Source organism: Necator americanus, chromosome II (assembly GCF_031761385.1).
Source record: "Necator americanus strain Aroian chromosome II, whole genome shotgun sequence".
Lineage (NCBI taxonomy): Eukaryota > Metazoa > Nematoda > Chromadorea > Rhabditida > Ancylostomatidae > Necator > Necator americanus.
Genome location: NC_087372.1, coordinates 2,660,498 through 2,685,177, shown reverse-complemented (window position 1 = coordinate 2,685,177; position 24,680 = coordinate 2,660,498). Strand labels below are relative to the sequence as shown.

General features: G+C 35.7%; 1 protein-coding gene across 3 annotated transcripts in view; it reads right to left on the bottom strand.

The window, feature by feature from the left end:
* Positions 1-22,502, bottom strand: part of RB195_016687 (uncharacterized protein) — a gene marked incomplete at both ends in the record, with an annotated part of 30,586 nt that extends 8,084 nt beyond the window's left edge. The window contains 18 exons of one of the 3 annotated variants that reach the window (XM_064183327.1): positions 1,096-1,159; positions 1,250-1,423; positions 2,522-2,686; positions 2,747-2,850; positions 5,715-5,778; positions 5,869-6,042; positions 7,142-7,306; positions 7,367-7,470; positions 10,878-10,952; positions 11,051-11,208; positions 11,612-11,730; positions 12,683-12,780; positions 14,358-14,498; positions 18,008-18,057; positions 18,101-18,231; positions 19,782-19,866; positions 22,040-22,214; positions 22,469-22,502. In XM_064183327.1, coding sequence (XP_064039207.1) covers positions 1,096-1,159; positions 1,250-1,423; positions 2,522-2,686; positions 2,747-2,850; positions 5,715-5,778; positions 5,869-6,042; positions 7,142-7,306; positions 7,367-7,470; positions 10,878-10,952; positions 11,051-11,208; positions 11,612-11,730; positions 12,683-12,780; positions 14,358-14,498; positions 18,008-18,057; positions 18,101-18,231; positions 19,782-19,866; positions 22,040-22,214; positions 22,469-22,502 — 2,080 coding nt within the window. Of the gene's footprint in view, positions 1-1,095; positions 1,160-1,249; positions 1,424-2,521; positions 2,687-2,746; positions 2,851-5,714; positions 5,779-5,868; positions 6,043-7,141; positions 7,307-7,366; positions 7,471-10,877; positions 10,953-11,050; positions 11,209-11,611; positions 11,731-12,682; positions 12,781-14,357; positions 14,499-15,227; positions 15,235-18,007; positions 18,232-19,781; positions 19,867-22,039; positions 22,215-22,468 lie in introns of those variants that run through there. The other 2 variants (XM_064183326.1, XM_064183328.1) reach the window with 2 other exon arrangements.
* Between the last annotated feature and the right edge of the window lie 2,178 nt (positions 22,503-24,680).

The window sequence follows — 24,680 nt, the reverse complement described above, 5'->3', positions numbered from 1 at the left end:
TACACTCCCATACTTTCTCTTAGGCGCCTCCAGTTTAACCTTGATTACTCCAGAAAAATCACAACATTTCCATTCTGATTCTGTTCAGATATCGTAATAAAGTAACACTTCAGTTGTTCCGTCTAGAGTTTCTGAGTACAGGTGCGGCTACTTGCCCAGACGACAATAACAATGCAGATAAGCAGTACCTGAGATGTTTCGGACTCTTGCAAACAAAGGTTTCAATTAACGGCTACATGAACCCCTCATCTGTGTCTGGTTAAACGATCGATTTATTGATTCCAACCCTGTTTTAGTGTCTTTTCAGTGATTTTCAGTAATTCTTCAAAACGATCAGCAGTTGCACTGTTTTTTTTCGGTCACTCTTTCCTCAAAAATTATTTAGTTCTTAGTAAGGAGATTCCTGTTTCAAGAACAATTGATAAATAATCGCAGAGGAGACGGGCTTGGTTTAAGAAACGAATGGCACGGGATTTCATCCGGTGAGCAGCAGGGATGTGATTACCCATCCAGGCACTTCCATGGTTACGGGTTGAGCGCAACCTTCACCGTTGGTTATGGAAGGGTGAAAGGAGACCCTACAGTATCTACTATTCTCTCTAGGTGCTCAGTTTACTTCTTCAACTAATGGGACGTTACATAATACAGTAACAGTTAGGAAGTTAGAAATCCACTACATAACCATTTGCAAAATTGTCAAGAAGATGTAATTCCTCACAGACGGAATAGTGCAGGAGATCCAGCTAATTTTAGAGGACATAAAATTCTTGTTTTATTGATTTTTCTGACTGATTTTTATTGATTTTTGATTTTTTTTTTTGGTTTTTTGACTGCTTGCTTCCCACATTTAAATTCATCCATTAAAGACCAAATATCTTCAAAAATATTCACACTTTCATGAAAAGCACTATTTATTTATTTATTTGTTTATTTATTTATTTATTTATTTATTTATCTATTTATTTTCTTCACCAATGGCAGTATAATTAGGATTTTACAGGAGGAAAATGGGATCCTAGGGAAATTACGGTGCAAAAACCGCTGTTTTTAACATTGACGTGGTTGCTTGGATTCGTTTAGCATCCACGACCTCACCGTCAACGACCACATACGATCCAGAATCTAACGGTTCTAATCGGAACGCGGACACTTCTATTGCCTAAAAATAGAAAAAATTATCAGATTTCCTGCTTTTATGGATCCACTGAACTCATTTCATTAAGAAATGATGCGATTTTTCGACAGTTACCTGAACAAACGGGAGATCCAGGTGTTTCTGTGACTCGATCGCTGTCAGATACTTGATGAGACTCAGTCGACCAGGTAAATCCTTCTGAAGGATGTACGTCAGGTAGATCCTATCATCGTCCATGTACGCTTTTGGTGCAAACGGTCCGTCGTTTGAAATATGCGATACAGTAACCTGAAATACTCCATATGTCAACACTAATAAAAATGTTTACTGAACAAAAAACAGTCAATAAACATCAATGAAGGAAGTAGGAAAAAGCGAGGAAGGAAAAAAAGGCGAAAAGAAAGGAAGCAGAAAAAGGAGAAAGAAGGAAAATAGAAGAGCACACGCATTGAATGTAAATTCGATGCAAACTGTGGTGGGACGAGTTTTCCAGGTGCTCAATTCACAACGTGGACGAGTTTTCTCGTTCACGGTGCGCGAAAACGCCACATGAGTATGGACATGTTGACATTCTAAGCATTCTTTAAGTGAAAAAATGGGCTTGGAAGAGAAAATGGGAGGATCAGCAGCGTCTTCGAGGAAATAAAGGTCGAAGCCGCGGGATATTATTCAGGATAGCTGGATGGGCCAGGATCTCACCCTTAGCGGTTGCACCCAAGCACCCTACAAAATGGCAGTGGATATTGTTTATCTGTTCCAGACTGGAATAAGAATTTACTCCGCAAATCTCTTAGCACCTAAGTAGTTCTGTGACAATTTCTTAGTTATGAAATGGATCCTCGAAGAGAAAAAAACGCTGATGCATTGTAATCCTGGCGCGCACTCAGGTTACGGTATAACAACTTCAGATCGAATTATCAAATCAGTAAATCAAATCGCTAACTTTGAGACTGGTTCATAATTAGCTGCTTAATAGCTTGGAATTTGTTTGCAATACTCCGTCAGCTCGTCCTTTCCTTCTCATGACGCTTCAGGCCCGCAAACAGCCTTCAGGACAGGATTTTGGTCCTTACTTCCTTACTACGATTCCCGATCCTCTCTCTTTCTCCAGAAAAATAGTCAGGGATCATCATCTATCGAGGATATTTGGACACCTTGTAGTATTGTGTATGAATCGACAAAGGGGATTAATAGTAGTGAAGGAACTCGTCCACAACTCCACATTCCACAAGTGTCATGGAACCCGGACGAGTTTCGGCGAAAGAATAACCAGACCTGGGTCAATCACAGGCCTTTGCATTTCTTTGGACACCGTACTCAATGGGAACCGATAGATATCGCTTCCGATCGCTTTTTACATCATGAGCAAATTAAAATAAACCATACCGCATAGACACTGATGAACTCGTCCTCGATCACGGTCCAGTTTTGCGGAATCTCGTCCTCCACATCACTGACCCGCTCGCTATGTAACGATCGCCAAATCGCATCCAAAGGACGATGTGAGAGGCTGATTTCTTCCTCACTGCTGTTCCGTGAGGAGTTCAACATCTAAACCAATAACTTTGTGATTTCTCGCTCCGTATATTGTACTGTGAAGGAATATTTTACCCTTTCACCGATATTTTTCCCGTATATGTCATAATTTGTACTCGTCCCTCGTTTTCCTCCCGCACAAAGTTTATACGCTAAGCGTCCACGATAAGTGCGTAAATCTGAAATAATGAGGATATCAGAATGAATACGTCAATAATGTCACTATTAGGATCTTACAGAAACTGGATTGAACCGTAATAAAACGGAAAAAATTGTGTTGTACTTTGTGATCCTGTTCGATTTCTCAGAAAAAAAAGGATAATGCGACAAAGAACGGGATAGGAAAGAAACTGGAACTATTTAATTCCTCAACATGCATCCTCTCCATCATTGTATCAGGATCTCGTTTTAAAAAGAGGATATGGGAAAGTGAATAGTCCCAAAATAAAGTTAATGAGAAGAAATATGAATTTATAGGTTTGATGACATACAAGAAACCATCTCTAAGATCTAAGAAGGCTAATCTTGAAAAATCTGTTGCTATCGTGGAGTGTCCCCTAGTAATCCTAAAGACATCACCCCACGAATGTGAGGTGGTACGGATTTCAGGTGGAGTATTCGTGTGCGGGATAGTAGATTATGGAGAGGGGGGTGATTCCGTCCATTTCTTCCTGATTTCCGTAAAAAACGACCCGGAAGATACGGCTTCGGGCGTTCTGGCGCACTATTTTCGACAAGGAGTTCGACTGGAGCGCAGCAGCATTGTGCGGCGCCGAATCTTCCGGACCGTTTTTTAAAGCAATTAGGAAGAATTGGACGGAATCGCCCTTCTCTCCATAATCTACGATCCCGTATACGAATACTCTACCTGGAAACCGTACCACCTCAGATTCGTGGGGTGATGCCTTTAAGCAAAGGTCCATACACGGTCGTCTATATGATCGTATTTGCACTACACCAGAGTGCAAAATATGTCCGGATGACAACGAGGGTGATTGCATAAGTTCATGTGTTAATTATCTGATTTCCTGTGTGCGGTATGGTGACGCATACATGGGAGAAACAGCTAGACCACTACATGTTCGAATTAAAGAATACCTGGACGGCAAAAGAAAATCATATGACTCCACTGCATTAGGCGGTCATAGGATGTCATAACGGAGAAGATTTTGAAGTTAAAATCAGGATGTTTGTGCGCAAACCTGGTAGATATGTCTGGTAACTCGGCGCGCTAGGGTCTGGAGGTTTTTTGGATCCACTCCGAGGGCCCAAAGATGAATCGCACAGAGGAATCCCTCTGCATTACGCGGGAACTCGCGCCCTATCTAATGTTGATATATGATTGCGCTGGTGAATTCACAACAGGTATCTAGCAGTGGCAGGATAGTCAGCTGATCCTAAGGTACGATGTTATCCTCTTCTTGTAGCTATGAGACCCAACAATAAACTTAGTTTCTGTTGGGTTTCGATTTAAGAGATTCTTTGCTGAAAGGATAGCGCGTTTGATCGGACATTCAGAGTCTGAAGAAGGTAATATTACCGAAATTTTAGCCACGAATAAAAGATAGTAACAACCTCGTGTCCGGTTCCATTAAAGAAAAGAAATACATCTCTAAGATTTTTCCTTCTTAAAGGCGATTGTGTCACAAAATACACGTTACTGGTAACTTTTTATAAATAAGTAGGGGTAGGTGTGTAGTTCACTCAGTGATTATAAGAGTGATCACGCTCATGTTGCTTCATAGTTTGGAAAAAAGCATGCGTAGTAGCATTGTGTGATTCCGTCTCCCGAACGATGGGACTTATTACGCGACAGAATGCAGGCAACCTCATCGTATTCTGATTATTAGACGGGATTGAGCCTTACTACGTTCATAATCGTAAATTACATCCCTTTTTATTAATAGAGAGATCCTAACGCAGCGATATTTGCGAGATTTCCTTCCATACACTCCCATACTTTCTCTTAGGCGCCTCCAGTTTAACCTTGATTACTCCAGAAAAATCACAACATTTCCATTCTGATTCTGTTCAGATATCGTAATAAAGTAACACTTCAGTTGTTCCGTCTAGAGTTTCTGAGTACAGGTGCGGCTACTTGCCCAGACGACAATAACAATGCAGATAAGCAGTACCTGAGATGTTTCGGACTCTTGCAAACAAAGGTTTCAATTAACGGCTACATGAACCCCTCATCTGTGTCTGGTTAAACGATCGATTTATTGATTCCAACCCTGTTTTAGTGTCTTTTCAGTGATTTTCAGTAATTCTTCAAAACGATCAGCAGTTGCACTGTTTTTTTTCGGTCACTCTTTCCTCAAAAATTATTTAGTTCTTAGTAAGGAGATTCCTGTTTCAAGAACAATTGATAAATAATCGCAGAGGAGACGGGCTTGGTTTAAGAAACGAATGGCACGGGATTTCATCCGGTGAGCAGCAGGGATGTGATTACCCATCCAGGCACTTCCATGGTTACGGGTTGAGCGCAACCTTCACCGTTGGTTATGGAAGGGTGAAAGGAGACCCTACAGTATCTACTATTCTCTCTAGGTGCTCAGTTTACTTCTTCAACTAATGGGACGTTACATAATACAGTAACAGTTAGGAAGTTAGAAATCCACTACATAACCATTTGCAAAATTGTCAAGAAGATGTAATTCCTCACAGACGGAATAGTGCAGGAGATCCAGCTAATTTTAGAGGACATAAAATTCTTGTTTTATTGATTTTTCTGACTGATTTTTATTGATTTTTGATTTTTTTTTTTGGTTTTTTTGACTGCTTGCTTCCCACATTTAAATTCATCCATTAAAGACCAAATATCTTCAAAAATATTCACACTTTCATGAAAAGCACTATTTATTTATTTATTTGTTTATTTATTTATTTATTTATTTATTTATCTATTTATTTTCTTCACCAATGGCAGTATAATTAGGATTTTACAGGAGGAAAATGGGATCCTAGGGAAATTACGGTGCAAAAACCGCTGTTTTTAACATTGACGTGGTTGCTTGGATTCGTTTAGCATCCACGACCTCACCGTCAACGACCACATACGATCCAGAATCTAACGGTTCTAATCGGAACGCGGACACTTCTATTGCCTAAAAATAGAAAAAATTATCAGATTTCCTGCTTTTATGGATCCACTGAACTCATTTCATTAAGAAATGATGCGATTTTTCGACAGTTACCTGAACAAACGGGAGATCCAGGTGTTTCTGTGACTCGATCGCTGTCAGATACTTGATGAGACTCAGTCGACCAGGTAAATCCTTCTGAAGGATGTACGTCAGGTAGATCCTATCATCGTCCATGTACGCTTTTGGTGCAAACGGTCCGTCGTTTGAAATATGCGATACAGTAACCTGAAATACTCCATATGTCAACACTAATAAAAATGTTTACTGAACAAAAAACAGTCAATAAACATCAATGAAGGAAGTAGGAAAAAGCGAGGAAGGAAAAAAAGGCGAAAAGAAAGGAAGCAGAAAAAGGAGAAAGAAGGAAAATAGAAGAGCACACGCATTGAATGTAAATTCGATGCAAACTGTGGTGGGACGAGTTTTCCAGGTGCTCAATTCACAACGTGGACGAGTTTTCTCGTTCACGGTGCGCGAAAACGCCACATGAGTATGGACATGTTGACATTCTAAGCATTCTTTAAGTGAAAAAATGGGCTTGGAAGAGAAAATGGGAGGATCAGCAGCGTCTTCGAGGAAATAAAGGTCGAAGCCGCGGGATATTATTCAGGATAGCTGGATGGGCCAGGATCTCACCCTTAGCGGTTGCACCCAAGCACCCTACAAAATGGCAGTGGATATTGTTTATCTGTTCCAGACTGGAATAAGAATTTACTCCGCAAATCTCTTAGCACCTAAGTAGTTCTGTGACAATTTCTTAGTTATGAAATGGATCCTCGAAGAGAAAAAAAACGCTGATGCATTGTAATCCTGGCGCGCACTCAGGTTACGGTATAACAACTTCAGATCGAATTATCAAATCAGTAAATCAAATCGCTAACTTTGAGACTGGTTCATAATTAGCTGCTTAATAGCTTGGAATTTGTTTGCAATACTCCGTCAGCTCGTCCTTTCCTTCTCATGACGCTTCAGGCCCGCAAACAGCCTTCAGGACAGGATTTTGGTCCTTACTTCCTTACTACGATTCCCGATCCTCTCTCTTTCTCCAGAAAAATAGTCAGGGATCATCATCTATCGAGGATATTTGGACACCTTGTAGTATTGTGTATGAATCGACAAAGGGGATTAATAGTAGTGAAGGAACTCGTCCACAACTCCACATTCCACAAGTGTCATGGAACCCGGACGAGTTTCGGCGAAAGAATAACCAGACCTGGGTCAATCACAGGCCTTTGCATTTCTTTGGACACCGTACTCAATGGGAACCGATAGATATCGCTTCCGATCGCTTTTTACATCATGAGCAAATTAAAATAAACCATACCGCATAGACACTGATGAACTCGTCCTCGATCACGGTCCAGTTTTGCGGAATCTCGTCCTCCACATCACTGACCCGCTCGCTATGTAACGATCGCCAAATCGCATCCAAAGGACGATGTGAGAGGCTGATTTCTTCCTCACTGCTGTTCCGTGAGGAGTTCAACATCTAAACCAATAACTTTGTGATTTCTCGCTCCGTATATTGTACTGTGAAGGAATATTTTACCCTTTCACCGATATTTTTCCCGTATATGTCATAATTTGTACTCGTCCCTCGTTTTCCTCCCGCACAAAGTTTATACGCTAAGCGTCCACGATAAGTGCGTAAATCTGAAATAATGAGGATATCAGAATGAATACGTCAATAATGTCACTATTAGGATCTTACAGAAACTGGATTGAACCGTAATAAAACGGAAAAAATTGTGTTGTACTTTGTGATCCTGTTCGATTTCTCAGAAAAAAAAGGATAATGCGACAAAGAACGGGATAGGAAAGAAACTGGAACTATTTAATTCCTCAACATGCATCCTCTCCATCATTGTATCAGGATCTCGTTTTAAAAAGAGGATATGGGAAAGTGAATAGTCCCAAAATAAAGTTAATGAGAAGAAATATGAATTTATAGGTTTGATGACATACAAGAAACCATCTCTAAGATCTAAGAAGGCTAATCTTGAAAAATCTGTTGCTATCGTGGAGTGTCCCCTAGTAATCCTAAAGACATCACCCCACGAATGTGAGGTGGTACGGATTTCAGGTGGAGTATTCGTGTGCGGGATAGTAGATTATGGAGAGGGGGGTGATTCCGTCCATTTCTTCCTGATTTCCGTAAAAAACGACCCGGAAGATACGGCTTCGGGCGTTCTGGCGCACTATTTTCGACAAGGAGTTCGACTGGAGCGCAGCAGCATTGTGCGGCGCCGAATCTTCCGGACCGTTTTTTAAAGCAATTAGGAAGAATTGGACGGAATCGCCCTTCTCTCCATAATCTACGATCCCGTATACGAATACTCTACCTGGAAACCGTACCACCTCAGATTCGTGGGGTGATGCCTTTAAGCAAAGGTCCATACACGGTCGTCTATATGATCGTATTTGCACTACACCAGAGTGCAAAATATGTCCGGATGACAACGAGGGTGATTGCATAAGTTCATGTGTTAATTATCTGATTTCCTGTGTGCGGTATGGTGACGCATACATGGGAGAAACAGCTAGACCACTACATGTTCGAATTAAAGAATACCTGGACGGCAAAAGAAAATCATATGACTCCACTGCATTAGGCGGTCATAGGATGTCATAACGGAGAAGATTTTGAAGTTAAAATCAGGATGTTTGTGCGCAAACCTGGTAGATATGTCTGGTAACTCGGCGCGCTAGGGTCTGGAGGTTTTTTGGATCCACTCCGAGGGCCCAAAGATGAATCGCACAGAGGAATCCCTCTGCATTACGCGGGAACTCGCGCCCTATCTAATGTTGATATATGATTGCGCTGGTGAATTCACAACAGGTATCTAGCAGTGGCAGGATAGTCAGCTGATCCTAAGGTACGATGTTATCCTCTTCTTGTAGCTATGAGACCCAACAATAAACTTAGTTTCTGTTGGGTTTCGATTTAAGAGATTCTTTGCTGAAAGGATAGCGCGTTTGATCGGACATTCAGAGTCTGAAGAAGGTAATATTACCGAAATTTTAGCCACGAATAAAAGATAGTAACAACCTCGTGTCCGGTTCCATTAAAGAAAAGAAATACATCTCTAAGATTTTTCCTTCTTAAAGGCGATTGTGTCACAAAATACACGTTACTGGTAACTTTTTATAAATAAGTAGGGGTAGGTGTGTAGTTCACTCAGTGATTATAAGAGTGATCACGCTCATGTTGCTTCATAGTTTGGAAAAAAGCATGCGTAGTAGCATTGTGTGATTCCGTCTCCCGAACGATGGGACTTATTACGCGACAGAATGCAGGCAACCTCATCGTATTCTGATTATTAGACGGGATTGAGCCTTACTACGTTCATAATCGTAAATTACATCCCTTTTTATTAATAGAGAGATCCTAACGCAGCGATATTTGCGAGATTTCCTTCCATACACTCCCATACTTTCTCTTAGGCGCCTCCAGTTTAACCTTGATTACTCCAGAAAAATCACAACATTTCCATTCTGATTCTGTTCAGATATCGTAATAAAGTAACACTTCAGTTGTTCCGTCTAGAGTTTCTGAGTACAGGTGCGGCTACTTGCCCAGACGACAATAACAATGCAGATAAGCAGTACCTGAGATGTTTCGGACTCTTGCAAACAAAGGTTTCAATTAACGGCTACATGAACCCCTCATCTGTGTCTGGTTAAACGATCGATTTATTGATTCCAACCCTGTTTTAGTGTCTTTTCAGTGATTTTCAGTAATTCTTCAAAACGATCAGCAGTTGCACTGTTTTTTTTTTCGGTCACTCTTTCCTCAAAAATTATTTAGTTCTTAGTAAGGAGATTCCTGTTTCAAGAACAATTGATAAATAATCGCAGAGGAGACGGGCTTGGTTTAAGAAACGAATGGCACGGGATTTCATCCGGTGAGCAGCAGGGATGTGATTACCCATCCAGGCACTTCCATGGTTACGGGTTGAGCGCAACCTTCACCGTTGGTTATGGAAGGGTGAAAGGAGACCCTACAGTATCTACTATTCTCTCTAGGTGCTCAGTTTACTTCTTCAACTAATGGGACGTTACATAATACAGTAACAGTTAGGAAGTTAGAAATCCACTACATAACCATTTGCAAAATTGTCAAGAAGATGTAATTCCTCACAGACGGAATAGTGCAGGAGATCCAGCTAATTTTAGAGGACATAAAATTCTTGTTTTATTGATTTTTCTGACTGATTTTTATTGATTTTTGATTTTTTTTTTTTGGTTTTTTGACTGCTTGCTTCCCACATTTAAATTCATCCATTAAAGACCAAATATCTTCAAAAATATTCACACTTTCATGAAAAGCACTATTTATTTATTTATTTGTTTATTTATTTATTTATTTATTTATTTATCTATTTATTTATTTATTTACTTATTTATTTATTTATTTATTTATTAACATACACCAGTAGTGCACCAGAAAAGAAAGATAAAAAAGTGGAACACACTTTGTCTGAGTCAGAGAATCTTAGGAACAAAAAAAAACTACAAACTTAAATTAAATTTTAAATGGAAGAAAATTGAATTAAGAAATAAAATGAAAATGCGAAATAAGAAGAACATAAGAGAAATTAAGGTAATCGTCTTTTCTAGACGAAAAAAAACTATGAATCTATAACGAAAAAAACTATGACGAAAAATTTGTGAATATGAAGAATTCATATTTTCTGTTGCTCTGCTCTGCCGTCGCTTAAAATCGTTCCCGAGCAAGCAAAAAATTGAACCGCCTTGTACGTAAACGGCTTTAGGAACAGTGCTTCGGATTTTTTTTTTTTTGACTACAATATGTACGGGATGGAAACTAGCAAGATATCACCATCCTATGTGAAATAGCTGATATGAAATTAAAATTCATAGAACCGGAAATGAAAAGTTTGGAAATTGAAAGAAAATTAAGAACAAACTAACAAAGTAAAGACCTACCTTAATGTTTGGGTAGTTTTATTCCTATTTCCCCCTAACATCATTTAAAGACGATAAAAATTTTTAAAAAACAACAAGAAATTGTTTCAAGTAAACAGAGCTCAACCCACTTAGCGCTCTTATCAGTCCTCCAAGAACAAATCGATTCGACCCTAACGATTTTCGCCACCTTTCGCTTTCGATATCTAGAAAAAATGGGGAAATTCCCTCCAAAATAGTAAAGTATCTTACTTAGAATTAAAAAAAACTATCCTAATATTTGACTAGGAGCAAAAATACTCACCAATATCGGCCATAAGGCCCCATCCAACACTAAGAAATGCAGCCATGTTGGATTTGTCCGTTTGTACGTGGATCAGATTCACCGCTTGAGCGTTTGCAGACGGTGAACAACTGATTTCAATAGCTCTTTCGGTGAATTTCGGATTCTTCAATGGTTCCCTGAAATAAATGAGGTTAGAGTTGATCTACAACCTTATCTATACCCATAATATTGTCAGTAAATTACAAATGATCAAAAAAAAAAATAAACTAAAAAAAGAACAGTTATAGATCATCTGCCTAACTTCCGTTTCGTACAAAATTTTTCATACGGAAAGTAAAAAATAAAAAGTAAACAGCATAAGCATTCTCATTCTACTCTTTTCGTTGCTGGATTTTCTACTGTTTATTTGTATTCATTCCTTGCCTCTTACTCTGGGCACGCCTTTGAGCGTAATAAATAATAAATTAATAAATAAATAAGGTTTTAGTATCACTCATCAGTGAGTAAATAAATGGAAAATCCCAAGTTAATGAGATAAAATAAGGTAAAACGGGTCCACGAACACCTACTACTACTTACCCACGACTGAAAAGAAGCGAACAGAGAAGACCGTTACCGGATCCGCTTGGCACGATGCCAATCGGTAAGCACGGTATAATACTGGTACGATCAGATCGTTCAAATAATCCATTTATTACCTGAAACAGGTCGAATTAAAAGTAGTAAACATCTACACAAAAATACGACGGGCACAGAAGATGTTCATCCATGGGCATAATTATGGATCTCAAAAATTATGCATACTTCAGTAAATATAGAAAATTTTAACAGAAACTAGATCAATTTTCCAGAAATTCTGATTTCCCAAAAATTCTCATTTTCCTTTTTTCTCATTCATTCGTTTCCAACTATAATTTTGGTCTGCCATTTCTATTATCAGTAGTGGTACTCGTAAAAGTACAATTAATAATCAATAATAATCAATACCGCTTACTCCAATAAGAAAATACAAGGCGAAAAATGTTCTCGGGAAAGTTAGGTGTTTTGGTTCTCAAACAAATCAATTTTAAGTCTAATAAAACCAAAAGTTAATTGTTTACTAACAATGAGAAACATACAGGATGAATTAATGAGGAGTAATGCAGAAAGCTGGAAATTTAAAAAAAAAACTCTACACACGAAAATAGGTCCCTGATCATTCTGTTAATAAAAGCACCCAAAAATACCCCTCCTTAATCTCAACCGTCCCAATTTTCGGTCCTCTCTAGTTCGTTTCGGTTTAGTTGAGAGTTAAGACGAAAAAAGGATGGGGACCTGTTCTCGTGGACCAGAAAAAAAAAACTGCAGAACATATTCCAGCTGATTATTTGAATTTCAGCAGACTATTTAATATCTATTTTAGTTTTTAGGAAAAAAAGTCCTCAACTAGGCAACTTTTAAACTCGTTTAGCTATGATCTTCGACGTATTTTTTCCAATTAATCGACGGTAGGTCAACTTGATCATTACGAACCTAGGCTAGGGCTGATTATAGTAATTGTCCATGCACTTTTCAAAGAGGAATTATAGATGCATATATAAACAAAAATAAAAATAGAATTTTTTTAATGATGGAGATATAAATGAAAAAAAACCACGAGACGTGATTAACCTCAAATACGAGGCCGTCGCCGGATAAGATGATCACACCATTGAACTTTAAAAGGTCATCACGTGATCGTACAATCGTTTTCGCATGATTTGGTCCATCTGAAAACAATTATTTTGATATTGCAGGCGTAAACAGAAATTAAATCAGAACTGTCAACAATTATCAACACCATCTCTAAAAAGTTAGAACTGTCAACAATTATCAAAATCTGTGACAATAACCAAAAATTTTGATTTTCAGCAAAAAAAAACATTTTGTGAAAGGTCTTCAGTCTTTTTTCCTCTTTATGCGCTGTAAGTCCACAAGAAATAAAAAGTATGCAGGAAAAAGAAACAGGAAAAGTGAAGAAAAAGCAAAAAAAGGTTCAGCAAAAAACAAAAAAAACAACAAAACAAACTCAAAAGTCCAAAAATTAAAATGATATCAATTCAGTTTTGTAGATGTTACTATTACACATGTTGTTAATATTTATTACAGGTTAACGTACGCTTATTTAATGAATAAATAAATAAATAAATAAATAAATATATATATATAAATAAATAAATAAATAAAGTAAATATATGTAAATATTTTCCGTCTATTACTTTAGATAAGGAAAATTATAGAATTAAAAATATTGTATTAGATGCAATTACTGATATTTTTACTCTATTACATCCAATATTAATATTATTATATCATTATTTCGCTTTTTTTAACGTCCCATATAGTGACGGGACCGTGATGTTATTTGAGGACAAACTTCCTGGCTATACAAATAGTTGTTCACGCCGGCACTACCTTGTACAAGTAGTAACCACATTTTTCTCGGAAACATCAAAAATCGGAAGAGTCAATAGAGGTCCAAACAATCACATGTCAAACGCTCTTCTCGTCCGTCCATTGCGCAAATATGACGGGGATCACGTGATAAAAATAACATTCTAGGAGTATTTGACAATTGCATGATCAAAAATGTTGCGAAAAATAACTTGGCTTAAACCAGAGAATCAAATAATTTCATGCAGTAGTTTGAAAAAATCCATTTATGAAAATAAAATAAATAAATAATGATAAATCTAACGAAAATCTAATAAAAAATAGTCTAATAAAAACTTTTTGAAGGATTTTGAATTGATACTCTATGAAAGTAGCTGAAAAAATCGCCAGTTTTCATTATTTCAGGATAGAAGAAGCAAGAAATGAAGGGAAACGCCTGGTTTACTCTAATATTAGCTAAGTTCTAATCCGATAACAGTAAATAACAATAAATAATAAAATCCGATAACAATAAATAATAAAATAAATAATTAAACAACGATGGACTGTATCCCTGTATGCAAAATATTAGGTAAGAAAAATCAAGCCAGAGGGTTAAATAGATAGAATGATGCGTAAATAGAAAATAATGGTACTAAAACTGCGACACCTCATTCTAACCTCAATGTACCTCTATACTAATTTAACTTCCAGTTGTTGGGGGCTAGGACACCTTTATTTTTCAAAAACAAATGCAATAAAATGAACTTTAAATGGATGAGTCGGATTTTTTTTCCTTTTTTGAATTTTTCTTTTTTTTTATTTGGATTTTTTTCTCGAAAATGCTATTTCTTAGGAAAAAAAACAAAAATTCAGGGAGAAATTAAATGATAACTTAAAAATTACTTCATTCAAGAAATTACCAGAAACTTACTTGTAATAATCAACTCATAGTCGATATGATTCTTTTTCAGTTGTGGTTCCACTCGGTGACGGAACGTTTTCACACCTTTCCCTGAACCAGAGTTCGGATTCACGAACACTAGCACACGGCCCACGGACGCCGATTCAACATCTGAAACGGGAATTTTTGCCATAATCAGCACAAAAAAAATTGCATAGGTATAGATAATGTAAAATATTATTATTTACATACTATTATTACTAACTGACTTACTATTATTATTTATTACTCTCTATAACATGCATGCTATTATTAGAAGTATCTGTCAATATCTGTTATGGGTTGACATAAATTTAAGTAAATATTTATTTGTTTTTCACATTTATATATAAATTTATGGCTATAATGCTAAATAATAGAACGAATCAATATATTAAGTAAATAATAAGTAGTAGTATTCGTCAAAAAAAAGCGTTTATAAACTAAAACCGTTTAAAAACCGTGCACGTGTGACTTCTTCACTATTTTTTTAGAATTTTTTTAAGAAAATTTTGGAAAACTCATTGTTTCAAGAGAAAAGACTTGTAAATTTCCAATAGGCTAATAAGTATGAAAAAGACAAAAATTCAGAATCCAAAGCAATAAAATAAATTAAATTTAATAATAAAGTAAAGTGAAATAAATAGAAGTAATAAAAAAGAAATAAATAAAAAATAATAAATTGAAAAGAGAAAAAAAAAGAATTCGAAAGAACACGAATCCTGGCTTTCTTGAGAATGCGGAAGAATGTTCGGGAATAAAGATCAATAGAAGGTCAGGTTTTGCGATAAGAAACACTCATCACGAACATATCTATCGCTCAGTAGATCAAACGACAAAACCTATGTATGACCAACTCACCGCTCATAGGATACGATAGTAGGAAAATGACTATTGAAAGCGGAATCGAATTCGATAAAATGCTATTTTTTCCTGAATTAATCGAGTTTCGTCATGTTTCATCGACACACTAATCTTCCGAAGAAAAATAGACGTTCTCTTTCTGTTTCTTTCTTCTTTCTCTTTTTCTTTTCTTGTACATATCCTGTTTCCCACACCCTTATCATCTTTGGCTTTTGTAAAATTTCCCTAAATAACTTTGCTCATATCGTTTTATCCTATTTTTTCATCTCTTCTTATTTTCCTTTTATTTCCCTCTCATGATTCCGTAATTCATTCATAATAATAATCGAGAAGGCGACTTCAATGAATGAATGAATGAATGAATGAATGAATGAATGAATGAATGAATGAATGAATGAATGAATGAATGAATGAATGAATGAATGAATGAATGAATGAATGAATGAATGAATGAATGAATGAATGAATGAATGGACGTACGAATGATGAGCAGAGTGACAAGGCGAATGAGTAAGCTTACGAATGAGTAAGTAAATAAATAAATAAATAAGTAAATAAATAAATGAGCGAGTGAATGAATGAGTGAGTGAATGCATCAGTGAATGAATGAACGGATAAATGAGTGATTGAGAGAATGGATGATTCAGAGAATGAATGAATTAATTAATTAATGAGGTAGACTAAAATCCAGATCAGAACAGTGAAAAAAAAAACATCGCATCGAGAATCGCATAGAGAATTTTCACGGGAAAAAAGGCAAATTATGCAAAAAAAATATCATTATCATTCATTATCATTTGATGTCACAGTCCTGCTACCAAAGAACTGTGGATAGCACCCTTAGATAAAACATGGATAACTCAGCGATTTAGAAGAACACTTTACGACTACATCCACAATAATGGATCACTTCTAGTGAGATATGTAAATAGATGTAAAAGTTACAGTACACTAAGTATATACGTGAGAATTTCTCCGAAGTTTTGGAAACAAACAAATCAGATGCAGGAATTTCTCGTCGTAACTGTTTTGTTATTCGTATTCGTATTCGCACACACTCTGTTGAAACTGGTATTTTATCCCCAGTATTTCTCTTTTAATTTTCAATTTTTGTTTTTATTTATGGATATTCTCATTAAAATACCATTTTTTTGCACCTGGCGAGCAGTACTAATCTCGATTTATTCGAATTCTACCAGAAAAGCTGTGAAGGGCCTAAAATCTGGGAGTAAATCCACCGTAATTGGTCGTTTCAAGATGTTGCCCGACTGAATACTCGAAATATCGAGCATTCGAAAAAAAAATGATCATTTTAGGTGATCTCATGTATTATGTATTGAAATCAACCGAAAAAAAACAAATTGAGTAAAGGCCGATGCAGACCAGAGAACAGTGCGACACTTCAACAAGTGATTAACCTCCTAGAAAAAAGAAACCTAGATAAAATCAACCCTCGGCAGCTCTTATCACTGCAGTGCAGCACGGTTAATTTTATTGCACGATAAAGCTGTTACTTTTTTCTTCATCTAGAAACTGTACTTGTCCCAAACTCACAACGAGAAGTTACAATTTTGCAATTAGTAACTACATACTGTTACCAGCAAATACCGTTTAGTAAGTAGAAAAATTGCAAAAAAAACAGCAGGAAAATTCGAATGCTCAAATAATCAAGGTACTCAAGATGTTTTAGGCGCCGAATTGAACTACTCCGGAAAAATGAGATGAGTGGAATTTTATTAACAGCGACAAGATGGAATCCCCGGTAAAACAAAATTTCCGCATTAGAAAAAAATCCGAGTTCGAGTTCAACGTGGCTGAATAAAAAATAGTTTGCAGCTACATCGTTCAGTGCCAGATTTCCTAGATGAGTCAAGAAAAACATCAAAGTATCTAATCAATCAACAATCGATTTCTCCTGAAGAATGTTTTCACTCCGACCCTTTTATTCACTCATTTCTATGGAATTATCGCAGTTCAGCATTCAAAGAACGACAGAGTTGACAGTACTGGAAAGAAAAAGAACTCTGCAAATTTCACGGAAATTCCACTAATTTCTCTTGCAACAACGGTTTTCGCTGAACTATTTTAGTAAAGACAGATCCTTTCAGAACCGGTCACCTGTTTAAAAGCTTTTTTTTTCTGTCAAATCTAAATGAGAGAAGAGTTAAATTCAGAGAGGAAAGAGAAATTTCTTAGTGAAAAGAGGGAAGGATAGCTAAATACCCTGGATTTACGGATCAAAAAAGATAATAGATCGGAAATAAGGAAAAAATATCAAGTGGAAGGCAGCCAGAAATAGACCAGAAATAGATGAAAAAGGAAAGAGAAAAAAAGCTAAAATGACTGAAAAACATATGGCTATAGATGGTTAAAAAGGTCTGAAGTATTAGGAGTTTTCGTTCTTTTTTTTTTGCATTTTTCAAGGGTTTTCAATTTTTTTCTTGAGGATAGAATGACTTATGAGTTAGTTATGTTGAAAATATACTGAGGAATCCAGAAAATGAGAAATTTTTCTGAAAAAAATCACGCAATCCTAGAATTTTCGAAGGTAAGAAAAGGAAAGAAAAGAAAAATAAAAGCAAAAAATCCACTGAAATATGCTCATATATTATTACATATAGTATTATGAAGTGGTTCTAAAGGACTTATGAGGAATTTTTAAAGGAATGTCCAGCTGTGAGAAATTCTGTGAGGGAATTTTCGTCTAGAATCACAAGTGAATAGGTGATACAGTAGATATCCATCCGGGACCAACCAACTTGCACACAAAAACCCACCTCGTTCTAATCGTCGCGGGACCACCTCGGTAGACGTGTCATCGTGTACTCTGTTCGTGGCGTTAACACGACAACACCATGCGCCCATCTCACATGCGTACGCGGTCTGATATAACCATTGCATGGCGTCGGAAGGTTCGCCGCCGCGGTGACAGTTCGCTGCCCGCCTGCGTCCTCCTCGCTCCGCACGCGTTCTCGTCCACTCCGCCGACGCGTCCGGGTCCCTGTAAGAAATTCGGAAGCGACCGTTACGAGCAGTACGGGAAGCGATAACGATAACGAGGCGGCGGCTGCGGCTGCGGGATCCTCCGAACCGGCCACGGGAACTGGTCATGGATCGGCTCAGAGTAGCTGGTTTAACAATGCAAATTACTCGTCTTAGTAGCGTAGCGTATGTCAGAGACGTCGAGGTTTCGGTACATCCGACCCACTATGGATAATCTCCTGGGTTTTTGCGTTAACTAGTGGTTAACCAAAGATCGGACGTGAACAAGTTTTAGAGATGTACTTTTAGCCACCGTGGATAACGGAGGAAACAGAAACCACACCGGAAATCGGAATTGTAATCCACAACCACGGAGTCATCGCCTACCGACAAATATGTATTCGCATTGAAACGAGAAAATTTTGACAAAATCAACAAATACCATTTTTTTCAATTTGCCAATAATTACACATATAAATTTCCATAGAAATATTTCTGAACAATTAGATCGAAAAAAATAAGTAATTACAAATACTGTTTTTTTTTCTTTTTTTATTTACTTCGTCTTCGTCGAAAAGATGGATTATCGATTCTTTCAGGCTAGGACTCAGATTGTTGTGAATTAAAGTATTCTCCACTATGAAAAGAAACTTTTGGGAGATTCTAATAAATTCCGAACAAATTTCCAGCTGATTAGCGAGCAAAAACTGGCGGTTAAGAGCGTTTTTTTTGGATTTTGATTTTGACAAAAACACCACCAAGCCATTTCGCATCACAACACAATAAATGACCCGATGTTAACTTTGGAGTTTTGCTTGTTTCCTTGAAAAACTATCCATTATGGTGAACATAAAACAATATCGTAACTTTAAAATCAAAAACTAAATAAAAAAAATACAAAGAAACTGAATATTAAAAAAGCTACCCATCCCGTCAAAAAAATTCACAAAACAAAAAGGAAAAAAATTAAATTGTCCTATTTCCGTAATGTTTACAATGGGAGGAGTAAATATGTAGGTGTAAAAATGATGAACATGAACGCATGATTTCGTTTGTCCTATTTTTATTTCGTCGTTTTTTTTTAAGAATTTTGTTTTTGATCCGATAGAGAGAGGAAATCTCTGAGATAAAAGCAAACTTACAATAGTATGGCACCTCTATGAAACAATAAATTACGAATAAACTTAGTTTTGCACAATTATCGTCCCAGTTTATTCCCGCTATATTTAAATTATAATATCTAGCAAGGTTATCGATAATTTTAATTATTGGTTACTTTTCAACCAACCGTTAAAGCGTATATGAAAGCTGGGCCCCCTAAAACCTCCCCTAATCCTCTCCCAAAAAAAAAGAAGAAATAACCGAGTGGACAAAAAAAGCGATTTATGTTGGCCAATTTCTTAGCTGGTTGCTAAGAAAGAGTGATAGTTAGTCAGCAAATAATTACACTAATTAAATTAATTAAGAATCCTACAACGAATTGATCGATTATGACTGAAACTAAGCAAGGAATAATGTGCAAATGAAATGAATCAGTCGGCTACAGATTTCGACGGTCGCATAACTTACGATTAACTGATGAGTATGAACTATGAGCTGGCGATGAACCATGTACGAGTCAATGGAACCGTGTGAATTGCTGGTGAAATGAAGCCTAAAATTATCGTAAACACATGTGAATTTTCAGCCAAGTGAAGGTTAATTGCTTCAAAATCGTCCCTATGGAACCAAATGAGTAAAAATATTTACCGCCAATAAAAATCAACACCAAAGAAACATTTTAATTTAATTTACAAAAATTACAACTACATTAAATCAACGACATACTATGTATGTCATTTCTGCTTCAAGCAGATTTAAAGTGACTTAAGAAGAAGGAAATATTTAAAATTTATTAAGATTTATTTTAGGATCTGGTAAGATTTAATCTTTTTTAAGTTTAAGATTGGGGTTTATTTATTTATTCATTTATTTACGTATTTATTTATTTCTTTATTATGCTCAATGCCGTGCCAAAAATGGATATGGCAAGGACAAGCAGATACAGTAAATCCATAGTACAAACACAGCAGAAAGAATACAACGTGCCAGAATCAGTTTCGTGTAAAATTAATAAAATTGAGACTGATTTATGAAATCATTAAAGCGAATAAGGGAAATATCTAATAAATTTCTAATTCATTCATTTTTACTCACTAAAACTGAATTTATAAAATTGGTTGTTGCTCCAATCGTTCTCTCATGGTCTATTCCTTGTTATAGCACATTTTCTCAGACTAACTACATTTTACTGCCTCGAATGCAGTAATTTAGTTTTAATTTTTTTTTTATTTTTATTTTTATTTATTATTTTTCTGTTTCTTTTCAAGCAGTAATTTAAACGATAGGAATAGAAGTTTTTCTTTTTTATTTTATATTTTATTATTTTATTATTTTATTTTTCTGGAAAAATGCTCATTAACTGCTGGCTAACCAGTAGCAGCAAAAATTAACACTAAACTACGTTTTTTTCCTAAATACTTTTAATGTTTGGAAGATTTTTTCTCCCTTATATTCCCTACGCACCTCGCCGTTTTAAAAATGACATTGAAATCTAATTTTAGAAAATAGCAAAAATCAAGCAAAACTGAATCCATTTGTCAGCATTATCGATTCAATAGGAATGGATTAGTTAAAAAATCAATAGTAACGATCCCAGTAAACAGTTTTATGATCAATTATCCAGCTGAAAAACACATTTAATGACATCGTTTTTGACGTGACTGTGACGTGTTCCCTTGATAATCGAATCATCGACATATTTACAGTGATCGCTGAAGTTGTTAAGAGCGAATTTTGAAAGAAAAAAACGCGAAAAAAGGAACATTCCAATCGATCAATAAGCATCTTACGGGTGAAGGACAAAGAGGTGACGAGGAAAAGCCTTGAATGAAGCGTTAAATGCGTTAATTGGCACAATTTTTCTTACAGGATTCAGTTAGGTACGGTGCCGCTGTGAAACGTACACGATCCGCCCATCAATGATCCCTTTCAAAACAATCCACGACGCCCGCGAACTCCGCTTATGAATTAAAATTGAAACAGAGAATTTCTTATTATTAAGGAGATTTTTGAAAATTTCAAAAAATTAAAGAAAGCAGCTAGACCAAAATAAAAAAAAATGGGATTATTTACTGGTTTGAAGAATTAAGAAAGCTCGCTCTTATCAACACAAAAATGGGAAAAGTATGAATTTATTTATTTATTTATTTATTGAAAACATCCGCAGGTGTGCCATAAAACAAAAGAAAAACAAGATGAAACGGATCTTCTAGACTAGAATTTCGCCTGAATTTTACACAAAAAAAAAATTATTACGGTGGATTTGTCGCGTTTAATCCACGAACTCGTCAAGCCACCTTGTAGCGAACCACAACAGATGAGAAAAGAAAGAAAAACGTGAACGACGTGAAGAAAATCAATAGAAGGACAACACTGTCTGTGTCCTGTGCTGTGAAAATGTATATGAGGTGATAATATAGCCATCGATGGGAATTTCTGTTGAATCTGTTGGCACCGCAGGTACCACCAAGATATATCGTTGACCTTGTTCTTAGAAGTAGTACAGCTAATCAAATACGATAGTTCCATACAAATGACTAAATGGGATCAAAGTTGTAAACAAGTAAATAATGAAGTAAACAACGGTATAAAAATGAATCATAAAGAGATTTACGGGGTTCTTTTTTTCTGTGAAATGAACAATTGGAAAAGTATTTTGCTTCAAGGATTAGTTCCCAAAATATTTTGTACAGTAATGTTCTATTGTACGAAATTATGAATACTACAGAGTAAATAATAATGATAATAATAATAATAATAGTAATAATAGTAATAATAATAATAATAATAATAATAATAATAATAATAATAATAATAATAATAATAATAATAATAATAATAATAATAATAATAATAATAATAATAGTATTAAAGGAATGTAGGCACTTCGCTGACTGATGACTTGAAAGAACAAAACTTTACTCTTTGAAAATTTCTCAAAAAAAAGATATTGGATAGGTATCAGAAAAAGTTATGAGGAATGTGAGGGAAAAATAAGCGGAACAAGGACGAAATAGATCCGAAGAATAAAAGGAAAAATCCTTTATTCAGAGAGGATCACCAGAAAATGCGGTGGCGAATTTTTCCCTCTTTATTCGAGTTCTCGAGAATAGTTCCAACGACTGGTTAAAAAACAGAATCGATTTTTTTTTTACATTTCACACTTTTTATACGATTTAATCCATCCATAACACTATGTCACTGGAAGAATATCTAAGCGTGAACAGAACTTAAATTCCACGATGGTGAAAGTGAACGTAGCTACAGGATAATTAGTAACGTTATTAGTTCGTAATTAACGTAATTAGAGGAAAAAATTACTACAGAAACACAAAAAAAACAACACAGAAACAATTATTATTCAAAATATGGACGAAATTTGTCGAACCATTGAGATCGCGAGGATTTTAGACTGATTTAATTCGAGGATTGATGCGCATCTTGAAACTACACGGTCTTGATGGCGATGGGGCGCAGATTTATCCGAAAATCGAGGACACTTCAAGGTAATCAAGCAGTTTGCGCACAGACATCCAGGACTTATTCAGAATCTGCCATGGATGTCTCACTAGAGTAGATTCGAAGTTTTCTTCCCTTTATCATTCATATTTTATCACATCAACGAGATCCTGGCGAAGACTTTGGTCCTACCATCGCTACATTTTTAATTTCCTAGCGCAAATCGGATCTATATGTGCTGTACAGTATTCCTAAATAGTGTAGTTTCCGATCTTTAATAACCATGACAAAGACAGAACGTCAGGTCACTAATGAAGTCTCGCCAAAACAACCTCTCCGGCAAAATAAAACGCTATAAAATTTAAGAAGAAAGAAAGAATTGAAGAAGGCAACGACGCCGAAACGTTAGCCAGAATAGAGATCAATAACAATCTTGGTTCCGCTCAAAAAGTAGTACACAATCAAACGCTTTAAAATTCAATACATAATGTCGAGGTTTCAACAAGAGAGCTCTTAGAGACGTTAAGAGACATAAGTGTTGGTGAATGTTTAGAACAGCGACTCCCGCATTACTATTCGTATTGTAATATTATTTTGTTGGTTTATTTCAGTTTTTATTATCTTTATTCATTATTATTATTATTATTATTATTATTATTATTATTATTATTATTATTATTATTATTATTATTATTATTATTATTATTACTATTCGTATTGTAATATTATTTTGTTGGTTTATTTCAGTTTTTATTATCTTTATTCCTTATTATTATTATTATTATTATTATTATTGTTATTATTATTATTATTATTATTATTATTGTTATATTATTATTATTATTATTATACAACTTCTTTTTCTTGTTTTTTTTTCGTTAGTGACGGAGGACTTTATCTCAATGAGGTTCAATTAGCGTCGTTCCTCGATATGGTTTCCTTCAGTTCTCAATGTTTCAAAATGAAAAGAAATAAATAAAAATCAAGTTTTTCTCCTTTCTTCCTCAATTATTTTTTCCTCCATTTCTTTTTTCAAATCTCTTTCTTGAGATATCCATCCCGAAAGAATGGCTAATGACCAGAGGTTCTGTTGTTATGTTTATTGTTCGAATCATTCGAATCATCCATCATTCATGAATGCTTAAGGCAGGAATCATTCGAGAATTCATCAAACTCAGCACACAGTGATAAGGAAAAAAATAATACGAATTAAACAAAACTAAGGAAGTATATTTGAAGTAAATAGGACGAAGAACAGTAACAAAGAAGTAAATATGTACTAGTATACAAGAAAAAAATATATGTGACAAAAATTATGAATAAAAAATTGCTGTATTACATTCCTGAAGCAAAAAATCTCTTCAAAACCAAGTCCAGGTGTTTGATTTCTGTCTGAACAATGAATAATCCGCACTTACACACACTCGTGGTACTCATAAATGTCCTATTTAAGAAAAAATCTGCTCGGCTTATAACAAAAAGTGTTCACAGTTAATAAAATTCCGGCTATCGCTGCCTCAAATCAGTACGGAGAATTGCAAGTACATGTTAAGTAGTAAAATAATAGCAGAAACAAAAGCTAAAAATTTTTTTTAAAAAAAAGTGACCGTTTTTCCTCTTCTCACAGGCGATCCATTTTTAGAGATAATTTTTATTCATTTATTTATTCACTCGCATTAAAAGATAAAAAAATTGAACACACTTTGTCTGAGTCGGAGAATTTTACGAACAATAAAATCTGCAAAATTTACCAGAACCGGAACCCAATTTTTTTTCGTCAGAGAAAATTGGCGCTGTCTTTTTTTTGTGGCGGATAACAAGTCGAATATTTGTCAAACAGATAAAGTTGCCTTTAGTAATTAATTAATTCCGACAATTTTTCGATAATATCGGCAAGGAATGGCTTAA